This window comes from Physeter macrocephalus, chromosome 3 (assembly GCF_002837175.3).
Source record: "Physeter macrocephalus isolate SW-GA chromosome 3, ASM283717v5, whole genome shotgun sequence".
In the NCBI taxonomy this organism is placed as follows: Eukaryota; Metazoa; Chordata; class Mammalia; order Artiodactyla; family Physeteridae; genus Physeter; species Physeter macrocephalus.
The window spans coordinates 17,992,078-18,010,691 of record NC_041216.1 but is presented as its reverse complement, the minus strand read 5'-3'; the positions used below and the strand labels follow the sequence as shown (position 1 = coordinate 18,010,691).

General features: G+C 46.5%; 1 protein-coding gene across 3 annotated transcripts in view; it reads right to left on the bottom strand.

The window, feature by feature from the left end:
- Positions 1-18,614, bottom strand: part of ECE1 (endothelin converting enzyme 1) — a 117,391-nt gene that overhangs the window by 54,710 nt on the left and 44,067 nt on the right. The window contains exons 1-2 of one of the 3 annotated variants that reach the window (XM_024125430.3): positions 2,544-2,619; positions 2,250-2,336 (exon numbers count right to left, since the gene is read on the bottom strand). In XM_024125430.3, the coding sequence (XP_023981198.1) occupies positions 2,250-2,336; positions 2,544-2,597 (141 nt within the window). In that variant the 5' untranslated portion in view covers positions 2,598-2,619. Of the gene's footprint in view, positions 1-618; positions 682-2,249; positions 2,337-2,543; positions 2,620-18,614 lie in introns of those variants that run through there. The other 2 variants (XM_024125431.3, XM_028487764.2) reach the window with 2 other exon arrangements.

Genomic DNA, 18,614 nt, shown 5'->3' with positions numbered 1-18,614 from the left:
TAAAATATATATAAGCAAATGTGAAAAACTAGAAGCGATTATCTCTGAGTGGTGGGGTTACTGTTTCTTTGTAAATCTTTTTTTATACTTGACTCTTTTTTTTTCCCACAAATGAGCATGCAAAGTTTTTATATTGGAAAAAAAAATCCCTATGATTAAAAACATAAAATTAATAGAAAACTCTGCTTTGTAAGATGAGATAAAAAGGTTCTTGACTCTTAGAAGAACAATTGTTAGCTAGTTCACGTTTGCTTTAGGGAAGTGGGGGAGTCTCAAGGAAAGCCAGGCTGGGTACCCACAGAAATGCCTCCAAATCCTTGGGGCAAGCTTTTTGGCTTTTCCTGTAGTAAAAATGGGCGATTCACCCAGTTTGGTGTACTGCCAACCAGTGGCAGTTTGCACTCCAACCACATGATAGCTCTGTGACCACAGGAATGTCCTCAACCTCTCTGAGAGTCAGCTTTGTCATGTGTAACATAGCCACAGGGGCCCTTACCTCATGACCAGAAAAAAAAAAACAAGAATCCTAGCAGGCCCAGAAATATGCATTACATCCATTTTCTCTAACTCCATTTTACAGATGAGGGAATTGCGACTTAAAGAGATTAAGCTGCTCACCCAAGATCACAAGTGGTGTCAAATTCAAAGCTGGGCCCCCGGCTTCAGAGACTGGGCTGCCTCCACTCTGCCAGGCAGCCTCAGGCGGATGAATGTACTTTGTGGCCTGAAAAAAGGCTATACCCACGTGGGCTGCTGTTATGATGATGACAACACAGCATGTTATTTTGTTGTGAATTCCGAAATGCTTCTGTGCTGATATATTTAGAACCTTCTGTGAAAGATGAGACTGAAAAAGATTGCTGATTAGATTCTGTTTTGATTTGGGAAGGGAAAAGTGCCTGCCACAGAAATCTAATTTCCTGCTGGATTTAGCCTCTTAAGAAGGGTCTATGGGGAAGAGGGTCTAGACAGACTGGGTTTGATTCCTCACTCCCAGATTTCTAGCTCTGTGACCTAAGGCAAATTGTCTCCCCTTTTGGAGCCTCAGTTTCCTCATCTGTAAGGGGGACCAGTAATCCCTATAGCTCATGGGGGTGGTCCTGAAGTTAAGTGGGATGATGCAGGTAAAGGTGCTCTATTCCAGTGGGCAGACCACTTGGGATCATGAGTTTGGATCTCCCTGGGCCTATTTAACCAGCCTGGAGGAGGGACTCAATCAACACTGTTTCCCTTTACTAATATTATTATCCCAGCTGCTAAGAGCCTGAGTAGGGTTGGGCCTGGCAGCCTAAGTTTCCACACACCCTAAGCTTGCCCTTCGGAGGAGTTGTGATTTGTTGTCAGTTCACCGGGCAGCCCCAAGACTCTCCTCAATGCCCCCCCCGGTCAACCTGGCAGAAGTCCTCTTGGACTGAGCTGCTCCAGCCCCTCTTTAAGCCGGTTTTTCGGAAGTCAGGTCACAGGGCCCCGTTGGGCACCCTTCATATTTCCAACTCGCTCCCATCCACCTGCCTGAGTCCAAACCCAACCAGGGCTGAGGTCCTGGTCAGGACTGTCCCAGCTCAGCCCCACAGGGGAAGAAGAGCAGAAAGAAGCCACACTCACTGGTCTGCTACCAAGCAGGGAGGTGGTGGGCATATTGGAATCCCACAGGGGCAGACCCTGGGTAGGGGAGGAATTGGGCTTCCTGAGTAGGCTGAAAGGGGCAGGGAAAGGGGGAGCAGAGGATGGGCTCCAACCCCCAGCAAACTGAGGGACTGGGGGGAAAGAGGAAGAATGGGGTAACGCCCACCAGACAAGGTGACCAACCACCCCAGCTGGCCGAGGACTGATGGGATTCCAGGGCTTTCCATGCTACAACTGGGACAGTTCTAGACTCTGCCAGTAAAGGGCTGTGTGACCCTGGGCAGGTCTCTCAGTACTCAGGGACGGCCTCTTCTGTGAAAAGTGAACTGGACCAGCTCACCTCTATAGGATGCTTCAACTCCGCCACCTGGCCTGTAGCCCCAGTTGCAGGTGGTCGGGAGGGTTTGGGGGTGTGCAGAGCTGGGGTGGGGAGGCCGGTGGGGGGAGTCCAGCGCCTCAGGGGCACTTCTAATCCAGACTTTTTCGACAAGGAGCCCAGAGCTGCCGGTCTGGCACTGGCCCCCTCCCTCCCGGCTGGCAGGATTGGGGCGGGGCGGGGGCGGCACCAGCGCGACTGCCTGGTGTGCCTGGGCTGGGGTCTCACAGAGGGCCCGGGTTCCTACCTGCAGGTGGTTTGGGTACACGTCACCTTCGGAGAGCGAGTCCACCAGGTCCTCCTCGTCCAGCGTAGCCCGCTTGTAGGTCGACATCTGCAAAGCCAAGTGCAGCACGGACTCTCTTAGCGCCTCCATGGCTCTCACGCCCGAATGGGGAAGCGGCCACCCGCCGCCTCCGCTGCCGCGCCCCGCCCCGGCCGGGACACCGAGACCGGCCCACGGACCGGCCCGCGCCGGGGGAGGAGGGTTCCCGCCTCCCTCCGCCATCCCCCTCCCCGCTTATGCAACACCGCGCCTCACCCCCAGCGCCGACAGCGCGGCGGCCACCGGCCACGGCGGCCACAGGCTCCGCATGGTGCCCCCCGCGACGCCCGGATCCCCGCCGCCGCCGCCGCCGCCGCCGCCGCCGCCGCCGCCGCCGCGCGCCCGCGGGTCTGGCCCGGGCGGGCCCGGCTGCGAGGCTGGCTGTGAGGCTGGGCCGGGCTTCGCACCACCTTCGCGGGCGGGGCCTGATCGGCGCGGCTCCGGTTCCTTCCCTGGCCGCGCGGGGGAGACCACCCCAGGGCCGGAGTCCCCGGGGAGATGGAGGCGGCTCCCTTTCCCAGAGGTCGGGGTAGAGGGGCCCTACCCCAGCAGGCGGGAAGGGGGCTCGCAGCAACCCCTCCTTCGAAGAAACATTAAGCTCCCCTTCAAATAAACCTCTATGGCAGATACCAAAAGTCAGGTATTAGGAAAGTGCCCCTAATTTGGCCTACAACAGTCAGGAGAGAGGTTCCTCTCACCATTGTCCCTTAGGGGTCCCAAGAGCCGTCTTGCCCATTGGAGCTAGAAAGATTAGGGGGAAAAAAAGAGGTGGTATAAAAAAAGGCATGTGCCTCCCCTCTCATTTCCTCCATCCTCTAGCTCAGGGGTCTTTAAGTCAGAGTTCATGATGATCTCAGAAAATTCCAGAGAACTCTCCTGACCTAGAATGAAAAATGTTATGTGTGTGCGTTTGGGTGGCTGGAGGGGAATCCCATGCTTGTCTCCAGGCTCACAGGTGTGACCTTACCCTCAAAACATTAACAGTTTGGGGCCTAGTTGAAAAAACAGGAAGGTGACCCTTCCCTCAGATGTGGGGTGCTCAGACACTCTCCCTCCCACCCGAGACCCCAGACAACCCTAACCCAGCAGTTTCCCAAAGGACCCTCCGTACCCAGTGAGACCTGGACTCCCCTGCATTTATACATTTTTCTCAGCTTTCCAAAGTGTGCCTCTGTTCATTCCCATATGTGACTCTCACGGTCACACGTGTGTGAAGGAGCAGGCACAGAGGGCTGAGGTGACATCCAGGGTCACAGCTACAGTGACAGCTCCTGAGGTTTTCTGGCTTTGCCTTCTGCCTTCCTTTTTTTACTTTTTTTTTTTTTTTTTTTTTTTCGGTACACGGGCCTCTCACTGCTGTGGCCTCTCCCGCTGCGGAGCACAGGCTAGTGCATTAATGTTAAATTTCCTGAGTTAGATTCTTATTCCATGTAGGAGGAATGTCCTTGTTCTTAGGAAATACATGCTAAAGTATTTTGGGATGAAGTGTCAGTGTCTATAATTAACTCTTTTTTTTTTTTAACCATAAGGTCTTTTTTTAAAAAATTTATTTATTTTATTTTTGGCTGCACTGGGTCTTTGTTGCTGCACGCGGGCTTTCTCTAGTTGCAGGGAGAGAGGGCTACTCTTCGTTGTGGTGCGTGGGCTTCTAGTTACGGTGGCTTCTCTTGTTACGGAGCACAGGCTCTAGGTGTGTGGGCTTCAGCAGCTGTGGCTCGCGGGCTCCAGAGTGCAGGCTCAGCAGTTGTGGCGCACGGGCTTAGTTGCTCTGTGACATGGGGGATCTTCCCGGACCAGGACTCAAACCCGTGTCCGCTGCGTTGGCAGGCGGACTCTCAACCACTGCGCCACCAGGGAAGCCCGCCTTCTGCCTTCTTATAGCCCTCTCTGCAGCCAGAGCGAGCCTTTAACAGGAAATTCTGATCTTGTTACCCTTGCTTCAAACTCTGCAGGGACAGTCCCTTTACCAGTCCCCCGTGGCCCCTGCTCCCCCTGACCCTCATTTTGTGCTGCTCCCCGCCTCACTCACTCAGGCCCCAGCTTCTCTGGCCCTTCCTCTGTTCCTCAGATTCTCCAAGTTTCTCCTTCCCTCAAGACCTTTACAGTGCTGTTGCCTCTATCTGGAACATTCTTTCCTCATCTCTACTCCTCCCATGGCCGGCTCCTGCTTCAGATGTCAGTTTAAACGTCACCTCCTCAAATATCCCAACCATCCTAAGTAGACACCCCAATTCTCGATTACAGCACCCCATTTTCCCCTTCATAGTATTTACTGCAGTCTGTTCTTTATTTATGTTGGTTTTTAGGTCTATCTCCTTCCCCCTCACCAGAATTGTGAGTTTTATCAGGGCTGGGACCTTGTCTGGCACAGAGAATCCCCATCACCTGGCATACCACAGGTGCTCAATAAACTTAAAATGAATGGTAAAACAATTAGAGGGGAAGTGAAAATTACTCTGGGGAAGTGCCTTTGAATCCCTGTGCATCGAATTTTGCAAAGCCCAAAGACAAAGGGAACATGTCTAAGCACCCTGGCAGAGGCAGGGTGCGTGGGAAGAATTTGAATTCTGGGGTCTTCTGCTTCGCTCCCACTGGGTGCAGGACTTCCCATTACCCACCCGAGAGAGAGAAAGGGCTCCCAGGCTGCTTCATTTCATGCTGGGCTACAGCTGGGCTTTTTCTGAAATCAGGACTCTCAGCTACACTAAGCAACAGGTGTTAACTGCCCCAGGAAAAGACCCTTGAAAAAGAAATTCAAGTCACCAAACATCTCTACTGCCTGGCACAGCAGCTACTATTTCCGAGGCACCTAGGGGTATGAGGTGTTTGTCAGTTCTTCTACATCCACCATCTCATTTAAGCTCTTGGCTCTGAAGCAGGTATTCTTGGCCCCTTTTACAGAACCTGAAACTGAGGCTCGGGGAAGTAACTTGCCCAGGTGTAGTGAAACAACGGCTCCTTCTCCTTCCGTCTCAGCTCAGAGGTCAGCCCTTCCGGAAAGCTCTCCTGACCATTCTTCTCTGACCCCATGCAGCATCTGGCCCCCTGCTCTGTGTCCTCCGCCTCCCCAAGCCCCCCATCCCATGCTTCGTTCTATTGAAAGCACACAGCACCTTAAGTAGGAGAACCTTGAAGGCAGGGGTTGGGTCTCGTCAGGCCTTACATCCCCAAAGGCCTAGTCGGGGGCTGGAGCCTCCACAGGCGTCTGAGCGAAGGTGAGAAGCGAAGGAGGAGGCTGGCAGCCCATCCCAGGGGCCGAGGCCAGCCTGTCCGTGGAGGGATGACGAGGGAAGCTCACATACCTCCAGAGCAGAAATCCAGAAATCCGCAGAGACGAAGAGCTGTTTATTTTTCAGCACACAAAAGATGAGGGGCCCTTCCTGAAATGCTGCCGACCCGGGCTGCGGAGTGAAACTGAACCCACCTCAGACGTGGGAATGGCTTAGCTGGCTCTGCTCCATGGGGAGCACAGTGGGCCCCAGTCAGCGAGTGACATTCCAACGACAGGGCAGCCCTATCTCTTACCCGCCAGGCTCTGGGCGGGGCCTTCCACACAATGTCTTGCTGGATCCCCACACCCACCAAGAGCCCCAACCTCAGCAGGTATCACTTCCCTTTTAGGAGAAGTGGGAGGGGACTAGGCAGGGAGAGGGGCTGGGCAGACCAGACACCTAAAATGAGCCACTGGGCCCAATGTATCTCTCCCGACCCCGTGAAGCCCTGTGAGGTGGGGATCACCACCTCCACTTTACAGAGGAGAAGACTGAGGATTGGGGAGGTGGCGGCACACGCCGTCCCTCGCCCCTACTGCCCCCGCCCCTGCCCCAAGTCACCTGGCTAGAGAGTGAGATGCCAGGATGTGAATCCTCCCTGCCTGACCTCACCACGCTGCCTCCAGAGAACCCCAGGCACTCAGCTAGTAAGGGGCAGCGCTGGACCTGGAACCTGGGTCCTGGCCTCCTGGTCCCGTGCTCTTTGTGGAGGGGGAGCTGCTTCTTCAGGTGGGACCTCGTGGAGTCCAGAGGCGCGGCGCTGAGTGGCAGGGCAGCCAGTGCCGTTCTCCCTAATTGCCTCATTTGCGGTTGTGGGGACGCCCGCAGCCAGGGAGCTTCAGGGAAGGGGAAGAACCTCTGCTGCTCTGGGGGGAGTCTCTGCCTTGATCTGCTCGCTCCTCTCCCAGCTCCGCTGAGCCCCTGGATGCGAAATGTGGGCCTGGTGTTCGTGAGAAGGGCTTGGTGGAGACCAAGAATGGAGGAGTGGGAACCACGGTCCCCAGTACCCCCCGCTGCACAGAGAAGGTGAGGAAAGCCAGATGGAGGGTGTGATGGTGCCCAGCTCTGGAAACCCCACCCTGTGGAAATCAAGGGCCTGGGGTGAACAGAAATGAGAAGTATTATAAACGCTCGTGTGTTTCTGACGACAAAGGCCTCTGGCCCAGGGGCAGGGCACTGGTGTGATCCCACCGGGCATTTGCCCCGACTGTGTTAGTCACTCAGATGGCTCTCGGGGTTGGTTTGCCCAAGGGCGGGGGTATCTTCCAAGAAATCTAGGAGCCCGTCAGAGGCAGCTGTCAGTGAAATTCGGTGAAATTCAGAGGCTTGCGACTCCGTCACTACATCCTCTGAGCCACTTTCACATTCTCTTTCTAAGCCTCAGCTCCTTAGGGAAGCTGCCCTTTGTGGCCAAAGCCCCCATCAGTTCTTGCCTCTCATGCCAGTAATTAGTTGAGATCTGTTGAATCTTTACATGTCATCTAATACACACAGGTTATATGTTAGTTAAATACTTACATTTAACAAGCACAATGATAGAGTGAGTAAAAGCTCTAGTTCCAAACCTCAGTTCAGATTCCCACTATACCACCTCCCAGTTGTGTGAGCCCGGGCAAGTGACTCAGCCTCTCTGTGCCTCAGCTGTCTCATCTGTAAAACGGGGATGAAAATAATAGCACCTCCCTTGTAGGACTATTGTGATACTTAAATGGTTAATATAAAGTGCTTAGAACAGTGCTGGGCACACAGCATGTGCCCACCAAGTGTTAGCTGTTATGATTTGTATCATCAATTCTTATAAAACACAAGGCTCAAAAGCCTCCAATTGATCCCCACCACCTAAAGAACAAAATCCAAACTCCTTAGCTTGGCATTCAAGGCCTCCTGGCAATTGGCCCAAACCTACCTCTCCAGACTCACCCTTCCCACATACCTCTCAGGTGTGTAGCCGTCACCCTGACCCCTGATCTATTCCTCACTCAAAAGGAGTTTTCTGAGTCCTTGATGTTTGTCAGGCCCTGTGCGGCAAGCTGAGGGGACAGCCCTGAGTAGGACTTGGTCCCTACTCTCAAGGGACCTATGTTTCCCAAAACTGTGCCCCCTCCACCCCAACTACTGCTCTCCGTGACTGGCCTACCTCCTCCTCCATGAAGTCCCCCACTCCTCCTCAGTCAGAGGGAATTACGCCCTTCCCTCTGGTGTACCCCCGGCATAGCACCTGCATTTTGTTCAGGCCTTTGTCTCGGTGTCTTTATCCCAGGGATGGACCTGGGGGAGATGGGCAGAATCATTTTATTTCCCTCTATCCCCGGTGTCCAGCACAGAACCTGGTATATAGATAACTGGTTAATTTGTATCCAAGATTTTCAGCAAGGCAAAGGCATCTCTGACTTCAGCAAAGAAGAAACAGTAGAGTTTAGTTACTTGATGACAATGTAAAATTCAAATAGGACAACTGTGGGCAGGGGGCATATAGTAAATATATAGTCATCACTCCTGAAGATGATACCATGTACCATCTATTACTACTATTACATTATCTATGACACTGCTCAGTGTCTTTTACATGAGAAATTTCCATGTGATTAATTTCTTTTTAAATTCACCACAAAGTTCTTGGAGGAGTGAACTGCTTCTTAGCTCTTTGATTATAGGAATCACAGGAATTGGCTGAGGAAGCTCACAGCCAAATCAGAAGCTCACCTATGGGCACTTTTCTGGTTTTTGTGTTCAGCTTTGTCCTTGTGCACATCTTCCAGTCTATCTTCTCTCCTCCTGATTTTTCATTTCTATTGCATATCATTATATTGGATGTGTTTCAGTTATAACCCATCAGGAATCCTTTGTGGAATAAAGTGAGTTAGAAACAACCTGTATCAGGAACATACCTTTCCTATTCTACTCTCCTGGGAATGCAGCTTCAAAGTATTTATTCAACAGTGGGAGTGAGGCAATAAAGACAGACCTGGGCCCAACTCCAGGTTCTCTGGCTCACGTGACCATGTCATTTCCCTTCTAAGGCCTCAGTTTCCTCATTTATGAAAAGGTTCAGTGTAAAGATTAAATGAGCTGAAACAAACCGCCTGGCATTGAGCGTCCCGTTCCCAAGTGACCTGGCACCTGGGGGACACACTACAGCACCCACCTCATAAATTGCTTTTCTTTATTTTCCTTCATCACCTTTCCCATTTGCTTCTGCTCTCATCCAGGTTTTCTGATCTTGGCCTTAGTTCAGCTGACATTTGGCATGAATTTAGCTCTGTTGCTGTACTCCAGGCAAAACCAACTGACTTCCTGGATGTCGAGGCTAACATCAACAGTAAGTCTAATTACCAAAAGATAGTATGTACTCTTGATATGATGTGATAAAAATGGTACTTTACCTCTGTGGCTTTCCTCCCCAAAGCATATTACCCCAGTCTAACCCTAAGAAAAATATCAGACAAATCCCAGTTGAGGGACAGCCTACAGAATATCTGCTGAGGACTCCTCAAAACTGTCAAGGTCATCAAAACAAGAAAAGTCTGAGAAACGGCCACAGCCAAGAGGAGGTTAAGGAGACATGACAACTAAATGTAATGGGGTATCCTCAGTGGGATCCTAGAACAGAAAAAGGACATTAGGCAGAAACTTAAAGAAAACTGAATCAAGTATAGACTTTAGTTAGTAATAATGTATCGATGTCAGTTCATTAATTGTGACAAATGTACCATATATTAATAATAGGGGAACTGGGTGTGGGGCATAAAGGAACTCTCTGTTCTATCTTCCCAATAATGCTATAAATCTAAAACTATTCCAAAATAAAACATTTGTTAAAAAAAATAGGTGGCTGCCCCCTAAAACAGAACAAAGTTGTCGGCACTGACACAAGCCCAGCACTGCCCAGTTCTCAAGGTTCTTTTATACCCTCATCTTATTTGTGTCTCATGATCAGTCACCCTGTGGAGTAAGCCCAGGGATCCCCAATTTACAGATGAGGAGACTGAGGCCAGAGAAAGGAAGCAGCTTGCCTGTTAGTGGCAGAGCTGAGACTCAAACCCAGATCTTCCTGACCCTCTCAGGGCCTCTTCCTCTTTTCTAGGTTGACCTCTTCTGGAGACTGTAGGCTGCCCATTTGGGATGTGGGAAATAGGGAGGGATATAACGGTGTGGGGGGGGGTTGGGAAGGGAGATTCCACTTTGTGCCAGATGGAGCTGGAGGCCTGAGCATGGAAAGCAGGAAGGTGGGCAGGAGCTAGGGTGCAGTTAGGAGAGGTTAGTTAGGAGTTAAGGGAGGCCTAAAGGTGAGAAAGTCTGGAAGGCCAGGGGCACAGAGCATACATGGGAGGTCAAGGCTGCTAACCACCTCCTCGGAGAAGGCAGCAACCCTGCCGGCCAATGAGTCAATCACCCTAGTCTGGACCAGAGTCCCAGGCTGGGCTCCCCTTAACGTGCTGGCAGTGGGAGACTTGCCCACACATGCCGGGAGCTGAAAAACATTCACCTACTTGGCCTGGTGTTGGCTCATCTGCCTGGGGGCCCCGGAGGCACTGAAAGCCTTACCTAGAGCTGCCAATGGACTGTGCCTCAGCACCTGCCGAGGAGGCCCGCCCACACCCAAGCCCCAAACCTGGCTAGCAACCTCTTCCTTCTTCCCCACGTAGGCCCTCCACCACACCACTGACCATTCAGGCCTCCTGCAAGACTCCTACCATGCCTCTGTCCACCCCACCGTCCTGATGGTCTCCATCTGTCATCTCTGCCCCTCTGTCCAGGCCCACTTGGCTCTGCCCCGCCTCTGCCTGGAAGCCTTCCCTGATTAGACCCCCAGTCCGCCATCTCCCAGCTGGCTCCAGCAGAACCTTCTAAACTAATTGATATGATCCAGTCACTCTCCTTCTCACGCAGGCTTCCTGGAACTGGCAGAAGAAAGCATGAGCCTTGGCTGGGCTTCCAGCACTGCTCCCCCACTCACCCCAGGCCCTGATCGGCTCCTGGCACCTCTCCAGCCTCTCTCATCCTCCCTCACATGCTCGAACCTCAGCAAAATATGAAGTCAGCCCCTTAAACACACCATGCTTCCTCTTCCAGGCCTTTGCATGTCCACTGGCCTCTGCCTGGCCTTTGCTCTCCTCCCTCCCCTGGCTAACCCCTCAGCTCCCAGGCATCTTCCTGCAGGCAGCCTTCTTGGACTTTACTGTGACCCTTGCTCTATGCTCCCCAAAGGCAGCTACACAGCCTTCTAGCATCTCATCCCACCAGAGTGACCAGCAGCCAAGTGCAGCTGTGTGACCTTGACAAAGCTTTCTGTGCTTTGGTTTCCTCATCTATCAAATGATTATGGTATCCACTCCATAGGGTCTTTATACATATTCAACAAGACGCATGAAGTCCTCAGTCCAGTGCCTCACAGAGAAGCAGCGCTCAGTAGATGTTAGTGTGTGTGGTGGTGGGTTCAGAAAGGGCTGGCTCTTCAGGTCACACTGAAGATGATGGAAGATGTGAAGAGGAGGAACTGGGAGGACCTATGACACGCCAGGCACCGCGCCTGATCTCCTTGACTCTTTCCCGTTACATAGCATAAAACAACTGTAATACGAGGAAGGTCAGTAACTTGACTAAAGTCACACTTCTGGTAACTAACAAAGCCTGGGTTGGAGCCCAGGTGTATCTATTCCCCAAACTTGTGGTTTTGCCATTATGACAAATAAGATGGCAGCCCCAACCTGCTCCATCCCTCTACCACTTCAGGCACCACCTCTTGGCCGGGTTAAAGGGGCTGGGTTGTCCACTCTTATAGCCAAGCACCAAGTTCAAGACAGACCAGAAACCTGCAGCGGGCACTAAGCTGTGTAGGATGACCAGGCTGGGTAAGTCCCAGGCCGGGGAGACCAAGCATGCCCAAGCATTTGTCGATAGAATCACATAAAACTTTGGACAGAGCTAATCTGTCTCCCTTAGTGATATTTATAATGGTGATGACTGAGCTGCCCAGTAATTAGGCTCAGCCAGGAAGCAGTTCATGGAAATGGTTATAATTAGTATTTGTGTTACACGGGTGGGCGGGTGACGACTGGGATGAGGGTGAGGAAGCAGGCGGGGCAGGAAGCCTTGGGGACTCCTTGGATCCCTGAACAGAGGTGGACAGGGCCCTCACACTTTGTGCCAGGCCCTGTGCCAACTGACTCATGTGGATAATCCTGTTTAGCTTTCATGATAACTCCGTGATGTAGGCCCCATTATCCCTATTCTAGGGTGAGGGAACAGGTTCAGAGAGGTCCATTCACTTGTGCAAAGTCACACAGCCAGTGAAGAACAGAGCCAGGGTCCATACAGGCCTGCCCATCTTCCCCTCCAGCCCAGTGATGTCCTAGACAGCAGGAGGTAATCAGGACTTGGGCTGGGAGGCAGGAGATCTGTATTCTGGACTGAGTTCCAACACTGCCTTACCCTGGGCCTCAGCTAGTGACTTCCCCTCTCCAGGACAAAAAGAGAAGGTGTGCCTGTCAGGCTGGGAGTGGCTGAGAGTGTGAACTTGGGAGATAGGCTCCTGGGATTCTAAGCTCTGGGCAAGCCACTTAACCATCTGAGCCTCAGTGTCCTCATCTGTAAAATGGAGACCAGTCTTGTCCTCATAGGGTTGTGAGGGTTAAGTTAAAAAACTCAGAACAATGCCTGAATATTATAATCATTTATGGGAAAGGCACGTGCTTTGGAGTCAGTTGTTCCATCTGTAAAATGGGGAGGTAGTTACTGGATTCAAACAGTGGTTTGAAAGCATATGTTTTTTAACCCCATAGAGCCCTCTATTTAATTTACTATTATTATTTTTAGTTAACACATTCAGTTTTTATTTTATTTTAATTTTATTTATTTTTGAAGTATAACTGACCTAAACACTGTGTTAGTTCCAGGTGTACAATATAGTGATTTGATATTTCTATACATTACAAAAGGATCACCACAGTAAGTCCAGCTAGCATCAGTCACCATACAAAATTATTACAATGTTATTGACTATATTCCTCATGTTTTACATTTCATCCCCGTGACTCTTTTATTTTGCCACTGTAAGTCTGTACCTCTTAATCTCCCTCACTTATGTCACTCATAAGTGAGTGACTTATGAGTCACTCATAAGTCACCCTACTTGCCTTCCCTCAGTCAACCACCTGTTTGCTCTCTGCATCTATGACTCTGTTTCTGTTTTGTTACATTTGTTCATTTGTTTTGTTTTTTAGATTCCACAAGTAAGTAAAATCACACTGTATTTGTCTTTCTCTGTCTGACTTATTTTACTTAGCATAATACTCTCTAGATCTATCCATGTTGTCGCAAATGGCAAGATTTCATTCTTTTTTATGGCTTAGTAATATTCTATTTTACACACACACACACACACACACACCACATCTTCTTTATCCATTCAACTATCAATGGGCACTTAGGTTGCTTCCATATCTTGACTATTTTAAATAATGCTGCAATGAACGTTGGAGTGCATATATCTTTTCAAATTAGTGTTTTTTTCTTCAGAAAAATACCCAGAAGTGGAATTGCTGGATAATATGGTAGTTCTACTTTTGATTTTTTGAGGAACCTTCATATTATTTTCCATAGTGGCTATACCAATTTATATTCCTACTAATGGTGCATGAAGGTTCTCTTTTCTTCACATCCTTGCCAACACTTGTTCTTTGTTTTGATTACTGTAGCTTTGTATTATAGTTTGAAATCAGGGAGCATGATATCTTTAGTTTTGTGCTTTGTCAAGATTGTTTTGGCTATTTGGGGGTCTTTTGTGTTTCCACACAAAGTTTAGAATTATTTGTTCTAGTTCTGTGAAAAATGTCATTGGTATTTTGATATGGATTTCATTGAACCTGTATATTGCCTTGAGCAGTATGGTCATTTTAACAACAGTAACTCTTCCAATCCATAAGCATGGTATATCTTTCCATTTTTTGTGTGTCTTCTTCAATTTATTTCATCAGTGTCTTACAGTTTTTAGTGTGTAGGTCTTTTACCTCCCTGGTTAAACTTATTCCTAGGTATTTTACTCTTTTGGATGCAATTGTAAACAGGACTGTCTTCTTAATTTCTTCTTCTGATAATTCATTGTTAGTGCATAGAAGCACAATAGTTTACTGAATATTAATTTTGTATCATGCAACTTTACTAAATTCATTTATTAGTTCTAATAGTTTTTTATAATATCTTTAGGACTTTCTATATATGGTGTCATGTCATCTGCAAACAGTGACAGCTTTACTTCTTCCTTTCCAGTTTGGATTCCTTTTATTTCTTTTTCTTGCCTGATTGCTGCAGCTAGGACTCCCAATACTATGTTGAATTAAAGTGGTGAGAGTGGGCATCCTGTCTTGTTCCTGATCTTAGAGAAAATGCTTTCAGCTTTTCAACATTGAGTATGATGTTAGCTGTGGGCTTGTCATATAAGGCTTTTATTATGTTGAGATATGTTCCCTCTACATCCACTTTATTGAGAGTTTTTATCATAAATGGATGTTGAATTTTGTCAAAAGCTTTTTCTGCATCTATTGAGATTATCATATGATTTTTATTCTTCAGTTTGTTAATTTGATGTATCACAATGATTGATTTGCAAATATTGAACCATCCTTGCATCCCTGGGATAAATCCCACTTGATCATTGTGTATGATCCTTTGATGTATTGTTGAATTTGGTTTGCTAATACTTTGCTGAGGATCTTTGCTTCTATGTTCATCAGTGATATTGGTCTATAATTTTTTTGTTTTCTTTCTTTCCTTCCTCCCTTCCTCCCCCCCACTCCCTCCCTCCCTCCCTTCCTTCCTTTGTGTGGTGTCTTTGTCTGCTTTTGGTAACAAGGTGATACTTGCCTCTAAAATGAGTTTGGAAGCATTCCTTCCTCTTCAAGTTTTTGGAATAGTTTGAGAAGAATAAGTGTTCCCTCTTCTTTACATGTTTTGTAGAATTTACCTGTGAAGCCATCTGGTCCTGGAGTTTTGTTTGTTGGGAGGTTTTTTTTTTTTTTAATTATTACTACTGATTCAATTTCATTACTGGTAATTGGTCTTCATATTTTCTATTTCTTCCTGATGCATCTATTGAGATTATCATATGATTTTTATTCTTCAGTTTGTTAATTTGATGTATCACAATGATTGATTTGCAAATATTGAACCATCCTTGCATCCCTGGGATAAATCCCACTTGATCATTGTGTATGATCCTTTGATGTATTGTTGAATTTGGTTTGCTAATACTTTGCTGAGGATCTTTGCTTCTATGTTCATCAGTGATATTGGTCTATAATTTTTTTGTTTTCTTTCTTTCCTTCCTCCCTTCCTCCCCCCCACTCCCTCCCTCCCTCCCTTCCTTCCTTTGTGTGGTGTCTTTGTCTGCTTTTGGTAACAAGGTGATACTTGCCTCTAAAATGAGTTTGGAAGCATTCCTTCCTCTTCAAGTTTTTGGAATAGTTTGAGAAGAATAAGTGTTCCCTCTTCTTTACATGTTTTGTAGAATTTACCTGTGAAGCCATCTGGTCCTGGAGTTTTGTTTGTTGGGAGGTTTTTTTTTTTTTAATTATTACTACTGATTCAATTTCATTACTGGTAATTGGTCTTCATATTTTCTATTTCTTCCTGATTCAGTCTTTGGAGATTGTAGGAATCTATTCATTTCTTCTAGGTTGTCCATCATATTGACATATAATTGTTCACAGTAATCTCTTAAGATCCTTTCATTTCTGTGGTGTTGGTTGTAACTTTTCCTCTTTCATTCCTGACTTTATGTATTTGGGCTCTCTTCTCTTTTTTGGGGATGAGTCTGGCTAAATGTTTATCAGTTTCATTTATGATTTCAAAACCATCTTGTATTCATTGATCTTCTCTATTGTTTTTTAGTCTCTCTTTATTTCTGCTCTGATCTTTGTGATTTATCTCCTTCTATTAACTTTGGGTCCTGTTTGTCTATTTTCTAGTTCCCTTAGGTGTAAGGTTAGGTTACGATTTTTCCTTGTTTCCTGATGTAGGCTTGTATCACTATAAACTTTTTAGAACTGCTTTTGCTGCATCCCATAGATTTTGCATCATTGTGTTTCCATTTTAATTTGTCTCCATGTACTTTTTTATTTCTTTTTTGATTTCTTCAGTGACTCATTGGTTGTTTAGTAGCATATTGTTTAGCCTCCATTGTTTGTGTTTTTTGCAGTTTTTTTTTCTTGTAATTGATTTCTAGTCTCATAGCATTGTGAACAGAAAAGATGCTTGATATGATTTCAGTCTTTTTAAATTTATTGAGACTGGTTTTATGGCCTAGTATGTGATCTGTTCTAGGGAATGTTCCATGAGCACTTGAAAGAAATGTATATTCTGCTGCTTTTGCATAGAATGTTCTATATATATCTATTAAGTCCATCTGCTCTAATGTGTCATTTAAGGCCAGTGTTTCCCTATTGATTTTCTGTCTGGATAATCTGTCCACTGATGTAAGTGGAGTGTTAAAGTCCCTACTATTATTGTGTTACTGTCAATTTCTCCTTTTATGTCTGTTAATATTTGCCTTATATATTTAGGTAATCCTATGTTGGGTGAATATATATTTACAATTGTTAAATCTTCTTGATGAATTGATCCCTTTATCATTATGTAATGTCCTTCTTTGTCCCTTTAATTTTTACAGTCTCTGTTTTAAAGTCTTTTTTGTTTGATATTAGTATTGCCACCTCAGCTTTCTTGTTTGTTTGTTTTTGGCCACCCCGCATGGTTTGTGGGATTTTAGTTCCCTGACCAGGGATTGAACCTAGGCCCTTAGCAGTGAAAGCACAGAGTCCTAACTGCTGGACCACCACGGAATTCCCCACCCCAGCTTTCTTTCCATTTCCATTTGCATGGGATATCTTTTCTATCCCCTCACTTTCAGTCTGTGTGTCTTTAGATCTGAAGTGAGTCTCTTGTAAGAAGCATATATATGGGTCTTTTTTTTAAGAAAAAAACCATTCAGCCAGTCTATGTCTTTTGATTGGAGCATTTAGTCATTTACATTTAAAGTAATTATTGACAGGTGTGTACTTATTGCCATTTTGTTGTGTCCTGGTTGTTTTTGTAGTTCTTTTTTGTTTCTTTCTTCTTCTTTTGCTCTCTTCCCTTATGATTTGATGACTATCTTTAGAATTAATGTTTAGATTCCTTTATCTTCTTTTGTGTCTACCTATTCCAGATTTTTGGTTTGTGGTTATCATGAGGTTTATATATAACAACATATATATATATATACACACACACATATATATGAATATGATATTTATATGATTATTTTAAGTTGATGATCTCTTAAATTCGAATGCATTCTAAAAACCTTGCATTTTTACTTCCCCTCCCCACATGTAATGTTCTTGACTTCATATTTTACATCTTTTTGCTTTGTGTATCCCTTATTGTGGATATAGATGATTTTTACTACTTTTGTCTGTTAACCTCCCTACTGGCTTTATATGTGGTTGATCTACTACCTTTATGTATATTTGCTTTTACCAGTGAGATTTTTCCTCTTGGAATTTTCATATTTCTGGTTGTGGTCTTTTACCGATTAGAGAAGTTCCTTTCACATTTCTTGTAAAGCTGGTTTAGTAGTGCTGAACTCCTTTAGCATTTGCTTATCTGTAAAACCCCGTATCTCTCCTTCAAATCTGAATGATTGCCTTGCTAGGTAGAGTATTCTTGGTTGCATGTTTTTCTTTTCATTACTTTAAATATATCATGCCACTCCCTTCTGGCCTGCAAAGTTTCTGCTGAAAAGTCAGCTGATCATCTTATGGGAGTTCCCTTAAATAGTTGCTTTTCTCTTGCTGCTTTAAGAGTCTCTCTTTATCTTTAATTTTTGCCATTTTAATTACAATGTCTTTGTGTGGACCTCTTTGGGTTCATCTTGTTGGGGACTCTGTACTCCTGGACCTAGATATGTTTCCTTTCCCAGGTTAGGGAGGTTTTCAGCTATTATCTTTTCAAATAAGTTCTCTGCCCCTTTCACTCTCTCTTCTCCTTTTGGGACCCCTATAATGTGAATCTTAGTATGCTTGATGTTGTTCCAGAGGTTCCTTAAACTATCCTCATTTTTTTAAAAATTCTTCTTTTTTTTCTATTCAGCTTGGGTGATTTCCACTATTCTGTCTTCCACTTCACTGATCCATTCCCCTGAATCATCTAATCTATTGCTGATTCCTTCTAGTGCATTTTTAATTTCAGTTATTGTATTCGTCAGCTGTTTGGTTCCTCTTTATATTTTCTAACTCTTTCTTAAACTTCTCACTGTGTACATCCATTCTTCTCCCAAATTCATTGAGCATCTTTATGATCATTCCCTTGAATTTTTTATTGGGTAGACTGCTTATCTCCATTTCACTTAGTTCTTCTTCTGGGGTTTTATCTTGTTCCTTTGTTTGGAACATATTCCTCTGTTGCCTCATTTTGCATAATTCTGTTTTTATTTCCATGTATAAGGTAGGTTTATTACATTTCCCAATCTTGGAGAAGTGGCCTTTTGTAGGAGATGTCCTATGAAGCCAGCAAAACACTCCCACTGGTCATCAGAGCTGTATACTCTAGGGGTGCCCCCTATGTGGGCTGTGTGAGCCCTTCTGTTGTGGTAAGGCCAACTACTGTGGGCGGGGTAGGTGGGGGCCCAGTTGGCTACCAGACCCTGCCTTGTGCAGGGGCTGCTGGCCTGCTGGTGGGTGGGTTTGGGTCCTGTAGAGCCCTTTGTTTTTTGTTTGGTTTTGTTTTGTTTTTGTTTTTGTTTTTTTTTGGCTGCACCACACGGCTTGCAGGATCTTAGTTCCCTGACCAGGGATCAAACCTGGGTCCCCCGCAGTGGAAATGTGGAGTCCTAACTACTGGACCACCAGGTAATCCCCAGAGCCCTTTGTTTTTTTTTTTTTTTGGTTTTTTTTTCTGTGGTATGCGGGCCTCCCTCTGCTGCAGCCTCTCCCGTTGCGGAGCACAGGCTCCGGACGCACAGGCCCAGCGGCCATGG